General features: G+C 42.4%; 1 protein-coding gene across 1 annotated transcript in view; it reads right to left on the bottom strand.

Annotated features, from left to right (window-relative positions):
• LHCGR (luteinizing hormone/choriogonadotropin receptor) overlaps positions 1-10,715 on the bottom strand; it is a 40,472-nt gene extending 29,757 nt beyond the window's left edge. The window contains exons 1-5 of the mRNA XM_077749201.1: positions 10,578-10,715; positions 8,423-8,601; positions 5,603-5,674; positions 3,589-3,663; positions 589-663 (exon numbers count right to left, since the gene is read on the bottom strand). Of these exons, the coding sequence (XP_077605327.1) occupies positions 589-663; positions 3,589-3,663; positions 5,603-5,674; positions 8,423-8,601; positions 10,578-10,715 (539 nt within the window). The remainder of the gene's footprint in view (positions 1-588; positions 664-3,588; positions 3,664-5,602; positions 5,675-8,422; positions 8,602-10,577) is intronic.
• Positions 10,716-12,822: the final 2,107 nt, after the last annotated feature.

Below are 12,822 nucleotides of genomic sequence, written 5' to 3' on the forward strand. Positions count from 1 at the left end.
ACTGAGTGTGCTGGCTTACAAGTGGTACTCAACTTATAATTCTAACTAGTAGACTTAAGATTTAAAGGGAAATAGAACATAATGATTTCATTTATATGGCACAACGCCTACCTCAAGGCAATACCTAAAAAGTTTACACTCATTGAATAAATGAACAAATGAGGTGAAGAAATCAGTAATTCTTAACCAGAGATGGCTGTCAGATCAGAAGTGCCTCTTGCACTTTCACCTGAGCTCTGTCTTCATCACCACCTCATCTTAGAGATTGTGATTTATCCTTTCTCAAGTGTCATGAGTACCCCCACCCTGTCCAATGTTAGTTTTGAAAATCATTGCAAAGGGAGTGATATTCTTCTTGTGTGTTTTTTGGAGAGTGAAAAGGTCGGGAGCCAGTTCAATGGATTTGGAAGCACCCAGCCTGGTGGCCGACAAGAAATGCTGATTAAATCTTAATCAGAAGGCTGAAAGCAGACATGCAAATAATGCTAAGTATATGGTTAAAAAATTCTTCCCAATTTTTTAATTGTTTTGACATTTCATCAGGTGCCCAATTTCCCCCCCAGTTGCTCAAAAAGGAGAAATCCTCACAGGTATTTTAACCGGGGGAGATTTCTAAATGCTCCAGGCTCGATGTACACCAGGTTTTTGGTGTTCTGGATCAGTCTGTAAAGAGAGAGGCAGCAGTTTAACAGATGTGTATTGTTTGGAATGCACAAGACCATGGTCACCAGAGGATGCTGGCTGAAAATGGCACCAACAAACATCAAGTGACTTTCATATGCTTGAGAGAAGCTCTTGGGAGCCTGGGGAAGGAAGCTGCATGGTGGGAGCCAATTGGTTCTTGCCAGGAACCTCTGCTCTCACCCTCTTGCTGAGGCAGGTGTAAACATCATACCTGGGAGTCTGTTCCAACCTCACTCTGTGAAGCAGCACCAACTTCCAGAAGTCCTGGCCAAGTAGGTCCTGCCTGACGGTGGAGCCTGCACACTGGGGGTGATGGGATATTCCACTCCCAGGACGAATGAGCAAATTGGCTACTCTCCCTTATAGACAAACTGTTCCTCTTCATGTTGGGCTGGCAGGTGCACTGCCAGTTATCCAGATGGGCGTTCAGTCTTTGGATCAATCCAGGGGCTTGGATTTGGGGGATTTTATACCCGTTCTATAAATAATTCATTGTGTGGTGATGCCCAGCCTCCTACTTTCCTGAGCTAGTATGCCCTTCTATAAAAATACAATCATACTATGCATTCTTCCTACCTCGTAGGTTGGTATGTAGTGAGTAATAGAATAGGCAGAGATAATGTACGAGGCCGGGCTTCATGAAGTATGTAAGTACAGCCATAACTCCACAGTGGTGTGCTTGTCCTTCTCCCTGCTTCTCCAGTGACTTGACCCTTTGAGCCACAGTTGCCTGTCTCCTTTGGATTCAATAAAAGGCCAATAAATGCCTTTGATTCTCTTACCCCATGCAACAACCACCTGAAGAAATGATAATTGTTCTAGTTCTATAGAGAAAATATAGTGTATGGTTTAGGTAGATGGGCTCTGGAGCCAGCTTGGTTTTACATCTCGGTTTTAACTAGTTGTATGACCTTGGATACATCATTTAAAGCTCGGTTTCCCCATAGGGTAGTTTTTGAGGAGTAAATGTGTGTGTTAACCAGGGTTAACAATTCTTATTATAGTCGATGAAATCAGGATGTTGAATGATATGTCTGTAGTCACACAGTTGAGAAGTAGCACGACTGGGAAGGGAACTCAGGTTTTCTGACTCTGAGACTAGTGTTCATTCTCCCTTACTATAGTTACCCACCATTGGTGCCTATTTCCATCTTTTATGTCCACTCAGTTTCTTAAGAGGTGATTGATGTTCTGGTGTAATTATTTTTACAACAACTTAGTCAAGCAGTTATGGGCCATGTGGATACGGTGGAAGGAACTTTTACCTCTTAAAGATTTTGGGAGTCTGACCTGAAACCACACATTCCTACATTCACTCACTCAACAAACATTTACTAAGCACCTACATGTGCCAGGCATTGTTCTAGGTACTGGGGATACAGCTGTGAACAAAAAGAGCCTGTGTGGAGCTAACATCCTAGTCTCAGGGCCTTCCTTGGGAGAGGTCTATAAACTTTCCCTTAGAGCATTTTATTTTTCTTTCTGTTGCATCACGAGCAATTTATTTATCTTAAGCTGTTCTGGTGGCTCACAGTATAAGCTGTGCTTCTGTATCACTTGGAAAGTCTGTTAAAACTACAGATCTCTAGGTCTGGGATAGGACTGTCATCTATAATGGTAATGACCTCCTCTCTCCTCCCCTAGCCCCCAGTTCTACCTCACAGCCACGCCCAGGCTATAAATCTGCATTTGAATACTTATTATTTTAGATTTCCCCATAATTGGTTGGTGAGTTAGTCTCACCTCCCTGACTGTACTGTCATCTCCCAGGGAAGATTTGTATTTTGCCTCCTCTGTATTCCAGCAGCATTTGACCCTTGGTTAGACATGTAGTGGGTACTCACATACTTATCAATCAATTATTCTCTTTAGATAATTGCTACTTGGACTATTTATAGGGAGGCCTTGTAGTGTAGTGGAAAATGCATGAGCTTTGGAGAAAGACAGGCTGGGGTGGGAATCTCATCTCTACCATTGTCTGCAGTGCCACAATGGTCAAATTACTGACCCTCTCTGAGCCTCCATTGCTTCCCCTGAACAAAAGGGATAATTACCCCACTTTGCAGCATGGCTGTGAGGATTTATACAACCTCGAGGAAATGAATGCCAGGGACAAGTGCACAGGAAATGTTTCTTGCTAACATCCTTCCCCTTCCCTTAACTTTGAAAACTCCTGTGCAGGGGAAGTTTGTACAAGCTCAGGTTTGAGTCAAATGAGGCAGCAGTAAGAAGGCTGGCTTAGGAGTTACACGAACCAGTTTCTAGCCCCAGCTCTAGCACTAACTGCTGTGTGACTTCAGGCAAGTCAGTTAAACTCTTTGGGTCATAGGTTCATCATCTGAAAACTGAATTGAGCCAGTCTTCACCCATCTTTTTGTAAATTGGAGGAAAATGATAATTTGAAAAGGACTGTTTTTAAGAATCAATTCTAACACATCACAGTAAGAATAACAAACAGCAATCACATGTCCCACACAGGGCTTTTCCATGGTGGGTTTCTGAGAATCACTTACTGAATAAATGAAGATGCCCAAACAGTCCCCAATGTGCTAATTTATGATCTCTAAGCTCCCTTTCTGATTTCCCCACGACCCCAAGTGCTTCGTACCCTCCCTTCCATAAGGTAAGAGCTACTTGGCAGGACTCCACAATGTCAATTTTAATTTCCAACTTTGTGTTGTGATGTTTCAGAGTTTATACAGCTCCCAGGGAGAAGCAGTTGTCACCATGGCAACCTTCAGGCCACTGCAGTGAGAGAAATTAGTGCCTGCCCAGACCTAGTAATTGCTGCAGTCTTTTCCTCTTGGATTCCTAGCAGTAGATGCTTGAATACAAATACTGAGTAGGCTCCAGCCAGCGAGGGTAATAGTGTAGGCAATAAACTATCTGTTAGCTGATGCTTACATTTCAGACAAATTGAGGAGGTTGTCAAAGGCATTAGCTTCTATCTTTTCCAGAGAATCACTCTGAGAGATTTCACTAGGGGAGAGAAAAAAGAGGAAGAAACATGAAAGAAATGACCAGATCTGCATAATAATAAGCTGTGGGTGTGACCCAACAACAGGGGGCTCCAGGGTGTCTTTTTAAAAAAAGAACAGGGTTCCTTAAGTTGTTCTCGTATCATCAAGTGCTGCCAGCTCCCTTTCGGAGCACTGATGGGCATCTATAACCCAGGTGCTGCAGAAATGCAGGTTTCAGTAACCCCTGTTCATGTGACAGGGTTTCTGCCTGTGTATCTTAGGACATAAGAGTCACAGCTTGTTAGAAGGGGACAGGCGTTTTGAGAAAATCGAGGCAGATTCCCTTGTAGTACAGCTTTGGAAATTGAGACTCTCAGAGGAGAGGCAAACAGTGCTTATGGGAAGGCTCAGGACCAGGATCTGGATGTCTGGATCCCCAGTTCCATCGTTCTAGTGAGGTTTTCATTTGGGTTACGTTCATTGTTTCATAACTCTTTACCCTTTTCCCAGAATCCTTCTCTGAGGTAATTGCAAGGTTGTTAACTTCTGCACATAGTGTCCCCTTTAGGTTGTGTCTATTTCTTTGACTGTTTTTCTCATTCTTTTAGCAAATTGAGGACAAGGAGTATGTGGATCTTATTCACTTCTGAATCTGTGGCAACTTGATATTGCCTGGTACATAGAGTATGAATGAATGAATGGATTAATGGATGGATTTTTAAAAAGGATACGAACATAAAGGAACCAGCTTTGCCGTATACCATCTGAAGCATGCAGGTGATAGCGATGTTACCCTAAAATCCCAACATAAGCTACCATTTGCTGCCAGCTGAGAAAAAAGTCTCAAATTGGCAAATTGTACATTTGAGTATTTCTAAGGTTAACATTCACTGAAGCCTTCAGACTTGAGAGCTTTAGCCCACAGAAAGGCTGAGTGTAAGGCAGTTAATGTCTTTTATGAACAACACAGTAATGGATTGTTGCTGAACTGATTCATTTCATTCCTACCTATTGGTTTGTTTATTTAGTTGTGGCTACTTTTCTCAAGAGGAGGTTTTAATGCGTTAAAAGTTATCAAAGCTCAACATTTAAACTTGAGAGCAGAAGAATAAGGGTTAGGCTCAAGGAGACTGACATTTATGTAATACTTGAGGAATTATTTTTAATGTCCTCATTGCTTGTTAGTACCCTAAAGAGCAGTCGAATTTTCCCCAAGGAGCTAAGATTGATGATGCCTGCATCTTCTTCACAGATGTAAATCTGCTTCAAAAGCCCAGTGCATTAAGATCCGAGATGCTCTCTAGGAACTAAGTGGCCTTTGAGGTCCTTTCACTCAGACTAACATTAAGGAGGATACTGGAATACTGGACTCCTGAGAAAGTTCCCTCTCATGCGTGGTGTCTTAGGCCCTGGCAGCTGAAACCCAGGGAGAAGTTACATCTGACAGAAATATGAGATCACACTGTATCATCAGGTTGCTTTACACTTTTGATAAAGGCCTTTTATCACTATAGCTCTAAATACTGTCTTTTGTCATACACTTCTTCTGTTTCAGATATAAAGCTTCTCTTCTGATGCACAATAAACCTCCAACACATTTTCTTCTGTGTGGGTGTTATCTAAAAATGTGACGCAAGGGAATAGCTGCACTAGCAGAAGGAGGATTTTTATGATTGGAATCTATTTTCTTTTCTACTTGAGAAGTTTATCATCACTTATCAAAATGCATTCAGTTCACTGAAGCAAGGTTAATTATTTGGAACTTAATGACTGTTGGAAATCATACTTTCCTTCAGAGGTCCCTAGATATTATTTGTGTTATAAAGATAAAAATACTGGGGTTTCTTGAACACAATTTCTCTCCTAGAGGCATTATCCCCTTTCAACTATGTTTTCTCTTACAAAAGTTTTAATTCTTCCAATTATGAATGTTTTTGGCTATGTAGTATCTTACTTACATTTTTACGACCTCATTAAGTCCTCTGAAAGCTTGAGATGGGATTAGTTTGATAGGGAGATAGGTGAGTGATCTAGAAAAGAAAAAAGGAAAGCCAAGAGTTTAATATTTAAGATTGGGTACCTTTTAAGTTCATGAATAAAATGTGTGTGTGTGTGTGTGTGTGTGTGTGTGTGTGTGTGTGTGTGTGTGTCTACAGAGTTCCAGCCACTGGTTTCAGGTGGAGAATTCTAACTTACATCAGTAAAGAGATGTACCATGACTCTCTCTTGGTCTTTATCAAAGATATGTTATTTTGTATTAAGATCCTCGACTTTGGGATCAAACGCACTGGGGTTCACATCTCCACAGGTGATCCTGAGGATGTTATTAAGCCCTCTATTTCAGTTTCTTCATCTATAAAGTTGGAATAAAAATTCTAACTTCACGGGGTGTGTTGTGATTAATCAAGATAAGCCATGTAAAGTACAGGGCCTGGCACCAAGTAAATAGTTGATAAGTAGTTCTAGGCTGGCCTAGAACTACTGGTTGGGAAGATGGAAAAGAAACTGTCTTGGGTAAAGTAAAAAAAATGACTGAAAATGCAATTGGAAACCAGGCAGGCAGGAGAAAGATTCACAATTTCAGTTTCCTCCCAACCAGACCAGTCAGCTGCTATGGTTCAATCACATGGGCACCTCATTGCCATTTGGGGGGAACATCTATAGAGCATTTCCTTCAGGCACTTGCCTATATTCAGAGGAACAATTTAGGTTCTGGAATAGAAAGTTATACATTATGTAAAAGTTGAGAAAAGAGCAATTCCTTACCAATAGTAAAAGCACAACAGGATGATGTACATGCACTAAAGGAACCTGGGGTTCAGATAACTCAGAAGAAAGAATCTGCAAAGCAGGGATGAATGTTCAACCAATATTTATCAAGGATCTACAGTGGCTGAGGGTTTTGACCCAAGCACTGGCAGAGAGGGAGTGGACAAGGACATTTCAGGTGGGAAGTTAATGTCAAGTATATGAGAGTAGAAGTGGGAGGTGCTTTCTTTTCACGTGTCTACGAAGCTGACTGTCTTAGTTGCCAGGAAAGAACACCTTCTGCATCATGAGAGCGTTTAATCAGTGAGATGTCTTGCAGTCTCAGAAGGGACTTGCTATTGTATAAGGTGCTATGTGAGCTTTGCACACCTGCCTATAACCTTATTTCATCCACTCAACAGTGGTGTGAGGTGGGTATTTTCCTTCGATGGCAGGAGAACTAGATCACAAAGAGATTTGGTAGCCTGAACAAAGTAACATGACCAAGCAGACTGAGCCCCAAATGTTCATTCTATGGTGCGATATTAGGCCAAAATATGTGATTCCTAACCCAGTTCCTTTCTACCCCCCGACTTTACTGAGGAGTAATTGACAAATATAATTGTATATATTTAAAGTGTACAATGTGATGATTTGATACACACATCCATTGTGGAATCTTTACAAAGATCAAGACAATTAACATATCTGTCACCCCACGTAGTTAACTCTTCTTTTCTGGGGGAGAGGAGGTGAAAGCACTTAAAATTACTCTCAGCAGCTTTCAAGTATATAAAACCATATTGCTAACTATAGTCACCATGCTGTACATTATATCACCAGAACATAGTCTTATAACTCAAAGTTCGTGCCCTTTGATTTATATCTCATTTTCTCCCTCCCCAGCTCCTGGCAACCATGATTCTCTTCTTTGTTTCTAAGAAATTGGCTGGGTTTTTGTTTGTTTCTTTTGTTTTAGATTTCATCTAAATGATACCATACAGTATTGGTCTTTCTCCAGCTTTTTTCGCTTGGCATAATGCCCTCCAGGCTTTCCTTTTTTATGGCTGAAAAACGTGTGTGTGTGTGTGTGTGTGTGTGTGTGTGTGTATTTACCACAGTTTATCTGTTCATCCACTGAAGGACCCTTAGGTTGTTTCCATATCTTGGATATGATGAATGCTACTGCAATGAACATGGGATGCAGAGATCTCATAGAGATCCTGATTTTATTTCCTTCAGATATATACCCAGGTAATCTATTCTCTCTCAGTGAGCAAGGTGGAGGGACAGGCATTGTAACCTTGTTTCTCCTCTCACAATTTCTCCTGCAAAGCAGCTTACCAACATTTCCTCTCTAGGGGCTAATGCAAAGAAATTTAATTTCAGAAAAATATTTCTGCTCAACAGTCTCTTGGAGATGGTGCAACCTAGAGGAGGTAATCCAGATTTGGTCCTCTGATTTTATTCCTGAAGACAGTCCCACCAAGCACGTTGTTCAGTACCGAAACTTGTTTAACAGGGGATCCAAGAAGAACAGGGACAGTGGGGGGAGAAATCTTCCTCCGATGGCATGTTTGCTTCCTATATTTCTTCTGGAATCATGTCCTCTTGGCTTACTGATTAAAAACACAGTTTTATTGCTCTCTGCACTGCCAAAGTCCATAAATTTCCAGAAGAGAAAGCTGTATTCTACTGTACCCCATGCAACATCAATAAAACTGACAGCCAAATTCTGATTCCAGAATCTTTATTGCTGGGGATAATGCAGTGCAGAACATATTTTGGAGAATGTTTACATAAAAACTTAAAACGAACCCTTCAGAGCTGTTTATTCATGCAAATGGAAGCCAGAAGCTGGAGCCTCTCAGCAGGCAGTCTCCTCCTCCAAAAGGGAGCATAGTGTGGCTCCCAGGAGAGCACTTGGCTCATATTTGACCAGGGAGGTTGCCTGAGCTTTTGATTGATAGAGGGATGAGGGATGAGGAGCAAAGGTTGGACAGAAGTGAGAGAAGCTGTAGATCACGCACTGGCCGTCCCCAGTGACTACGGACCAGCCCTGGTGCAAGGTGAAATTTTGCACTTGACGTTGATGCGGCAGATCAGGAAAGGCAGCAGTGATGAGAGTAAGAATAAAGTGCCCACTGTAAAGGAGCCACTGAGCAAACAGTGGGTAGCTTTGTGGATGTGGCCGGTGGTAGGCGGGGGCCTGGGGGCCAGAGAATGGGGAGACGGGTGGGGAGACGCAGGTGTACTGAGCTTTTTGACACCAGATGTCTTCTCATGAACTGAGGTGCAGAATGTGGTTCCATGAATCCAAAGCTGTTTTTCCCACTGACTTCCATTCTTATTTTGAAGATGTCTTGTCTTTATTCCCGACTCATCTTCAGTTGGCAGCAGTTTCTAAGCCTTCAAATGCCTGTCTCCTGCATTTAAAAACATTTCTTCATGTGGCCCGAGATTTGCCAATAACCATTTGAATGTACTCCCTCTAAAGGTGCTCCCTTCTCTAATGGGTGCTTTTATGAGGCCAGAAACTTTTAGCCGTGTGGACAACTGTCTCCATAACCCTGCAGTTCTATTCCTGTATACATCCCAGAGAAATTCTGACACTGATACTTAAGGGAACCCGTGTAGGGATTTTCTTCATGGCATTGTGTCACGAGAGTTGGCTGTGGATGCAAACTGCCCATTACTGAGTGAGAGAATGGTAGTGTGGACAGTGCACACCTAACTAATAGGTCAACAATTAGAAGCAAAAGCCTAAAGGCACGGAGAACAGACTGTGTGGATCTTAGAATCACAGTGCTTAGGGCAATAAGAAAGTAATATGAAATCTGACTTGTAGAATTAAAATACACGCACAGCAAACATTAGACATTTTAAGGGAAAACACCTGAGCACGTATTAGGATGGTTGCCGATGGTGAATTGAAAGGGAGTGAGAGAAGGGGGTAAAATAAATAACTGAAAACAGCGTGAACAGGAAGAAGTGTGATTGACCTAACCCTCTGCATCTGGGAGACAAAAAAGAAAAAAAAAATTTGCTTTGATGTATTGAGTTCCCTTTTCTTTCTTTCCCTCCCCACTTCCTTCTTTTTTTGTGTATTCCAAGAATTTTGTGAACTTCAGGAACTCTGTGGAAAGGCCTCATCAATGTTATTTGATATAGAGCAGGAGCCAAGGAGAACTGGGAAGAAAAAAAGACCAAAGGCAAGGACAGTTCAGCCACTCTGCTGTCCAGTGTCAAAAAAAGGAACCAAAGCTATTCATAAAGCAAAGACAAATAAAAGAGGAGCAGAGCTTTTTATATCCTAGACAAAGAGTGTGACACTCCCAAACAATGCAGCTCAGATGGTGGTAAAGAGCCAGGCTTCTGGGCAAATGTGAGGCTTGCGGGATGGTGAGTTTTCTCTGCCTCCTAAATAGTGAATGAGAGGGAAGTTCATGTATGTGTGGACCGATCCAGATACTTGTATTTTTTACATTTCACAGCTTGCTTTCTTGCCTTCTCTTTCTCTCTCTCCCTTTCCTCTCTCTCCCTCCCTCCCTCCCTCCCTTCTTTCCTTCCTGTCTTTCTTTTTATGATTTGAAACTTTGATTTTTAAATGAATGGATGGTACAGCATGAGTTTATGGCCAGCTTCCACTTTGCTCAAGTACCTGTGCCACAGATGTTGAAACAAATACTTAGACGGGATGGCAAAGCGTGCCTCAGTTTCCTCCATTATGAAAACTCCATTTATTCATGAATCTTGTCTGAAAGTACCCAACCCTTCCAGTTATGGGTTAAAGTTAATGTAGAAGCATTCTTTATCCCTTTAGCACTGGAACTAAGCACTCACTCTAGTTCTGGAATCCTGTGATTGGTCGTGACTCTAGTGAAGTCTTGTGTCTTTCTGCATTGTCTACACTAAACCTAACAATATTTGGAGGGCAGGAGTACACCTGCAGTATCTTGAATTATACTTGCTTCCGCTGACCTCATGTTGGTGCTTATTTATCCTTGATTCCTTATCCTGCAGCCTGACTGATCTCCCCAGAGTCCATCTAGCAGGGGAGCCCCTGCCCACCCTTCTCCTTAGTCGCCAGATCCTGATTCCTACATACCTGCTTCTTACAAGACACTGCTGACCCAGAACAGTTCCTAGTTGCTATCTGGTTAGGTTCAACCTGGTATCTCTCACTGCTGGGTTCTGACTTTCAAACTGGGCCCCCTGCCCAGATGGAGACTGTGCTGAGGCTACCCAGTACAGCTGGGTTAGTTCTTGTAGAGGATGCTGTGGTGGGCTGCTAAAATCACCCCTCAGGACCGAGGCTCTCATTACACCAGAGGCTGGAAGAAAGGGAAGCTTGAAGCTCCTAGCCGAGTTGCTCCCCTGGAATTACCCTCAGCCAAAGATTGCCACCTCACCCAAGATCATGTCTTTTCTCCCGGGCAGCATGCATCCAGTGACTGGCCAATGCAGGGTAAAGGTTTGGCCTCTTTGCCTCAAGTCAGACTGGTCAGAAAGGCCATCCCACTTTCAAAGCTCCTTCTCATCCACTCTTTCACCTGGGTCCCAGACTCACTCCCCTTCCCAGCCAACCCCAATTGCCAAGTCACCAGTGCACTTTGTGCGAGAACTCCACACCAGGGGACAGTTTACAGATAAGCAAATAGCACTTACATAAACTCAGTCACCTTGAAGAGGGATAATGCCACATTATCAGGTCCTCCTTAATTGTTCCTAGTGCCTTCAGAAAACTCAAAGGTGGGGCTTGAAGCCCTCTGATTTTTTCTTCTGAGTTTAATAACACAGATGACCTTGGAAGGAACGTTTGTCCAGCTCACTGGCTTGTTAATGAACCCTCAAAATAAAGTTAGCTGTAGAATTTCAGAGTCAGGAGGGCTGTGTCCTCCTTCAGTGAAACCCAAGATTTAGAAATCCTTGCTTATAAAAACCTATCAATTGGGATACATTTGCATTATCAAATGGTTCTTTGTTCTACAAAAGGATTCCGTGGAAGGTGCCTTTAAATAGCAAACTCCCTAGGTGAAGGGAAAATAGAGTTCAGTTGACATACTCTCTCCTTTTAAAGATAGGTATTGCATGAAGTCAATTACTACTGTAGGTTCCCCACCTCCCCTTGGATTTTAAGAGCTTAGATTGCATAAGGGTTTCCAGGGCAGGACCACCCTTTGAAGCATGCGGGCTGAGCATGGCCAGAGGAAGATGAGAGCCAGCGAAAATGTCCTGCACCAATCCAGAGTCCCCAGAGACTGGGTGGAGACCTAGGTCATCTTGTCAGACAGAGCCTTTCCCTGTCCTTCTGCCCAGCACAGCAGAAGTGAAATATTTTCATTCACTTCCCCCTAATTGTTTAGAAGAGCCATCTATATTATCGACTTAAGAAAGCTACAAACATCCATCCATCTTTCACAGACAATTAGTTTATTGCTAGAGCTGTACACCCTGAATTTTAAAACACTACAAAATCAGAGGGAGGAAAAAAGCCTTTTTGCCTAATGAACTCATTGAAGTGGGAGAGGAAAGCATTACTTTATTTAAAAGAATATTAATGTTTTTGTATTTTTTACATAAGAACTTGTCCTAAATTCAAGAGACTTAAGAATTTCTGTGTTGTTTTCAGAGCTGCTCAATAATTATAATAAACTTGCTTTCATCTTGGAATGAAATAAAAATGGCTTTCCCCTTTCCAAATGATTTCAAATCATTGCATTTTCAAATGCATTGATCTACTTGGTAACTTCATTACTGGTAGGTCTTCATTTATTAGCCTCTTGTCTTCAGCATTTACCTAGAGGGAGCTGAGATGTCAATGTTACCTGAAATATGAAGTCAGTTTAGATGGACATGCAATTTGTTCAGTTTTATATCAGATAATTTGGAATGCTTCTTAAAATATGTCCAGGGGCGCCTGGGTGGCTCAGCCAGTTAAGCACAGGTCTCCAGCTCAGGTCATGATCTCACGGTTTGTGAGTTTGAGCCCCAAGTCAGGCTCTGCGCTGACAAGGCAGAGCCCACTTCAGATCCTCTGTCCGACCCCCCTCTCTGCCCCTCCCCTGCTTGCGTTCTGTCTCTCTGTCTCTGTCTCTGTCTCTCACACACACACAAACACACACACAAATAAACAAACATTAAAAAACGTCCAGGTGGTTTTCATTGTTTGACTACTCCTCTTAACACTGTCTTACACTCAAGCACTCAGAGTGAAAAGGCTGCTTGCAAGTGGTTTGGTCTAACCCCTCACTTTACAGACAAGGAATCTTAAGGAAAATGAAATGATTTCCCTGAAACCACGTGGCAGTTCAGTGGCAGATCTGGACCAGAACATAGATCACTTCATCCCTGGTCCGGTGCTGTGTCCTTCCCCAAACAAAGCACATCAGTGCTGTCTCTTTCGGGGGTTGTTGATACACTCTGCTAC

This window comes from Crocuta crocuta, unplaced genomic scaffold (assembly GCF_008692635.1).
Source record: "Crocuta crocuta isolate KB4526 unplaced genomic scaffold, BGI_CrCroc_1.0 scaffold118, whole genome shotgun sequence".
Taxonomy (NCBI): Eukaryota; Metazoa; Chordata; class Mammalia; order Carnivora; family Hyaenidae; genus Crocuta; species Crocuta crocuta.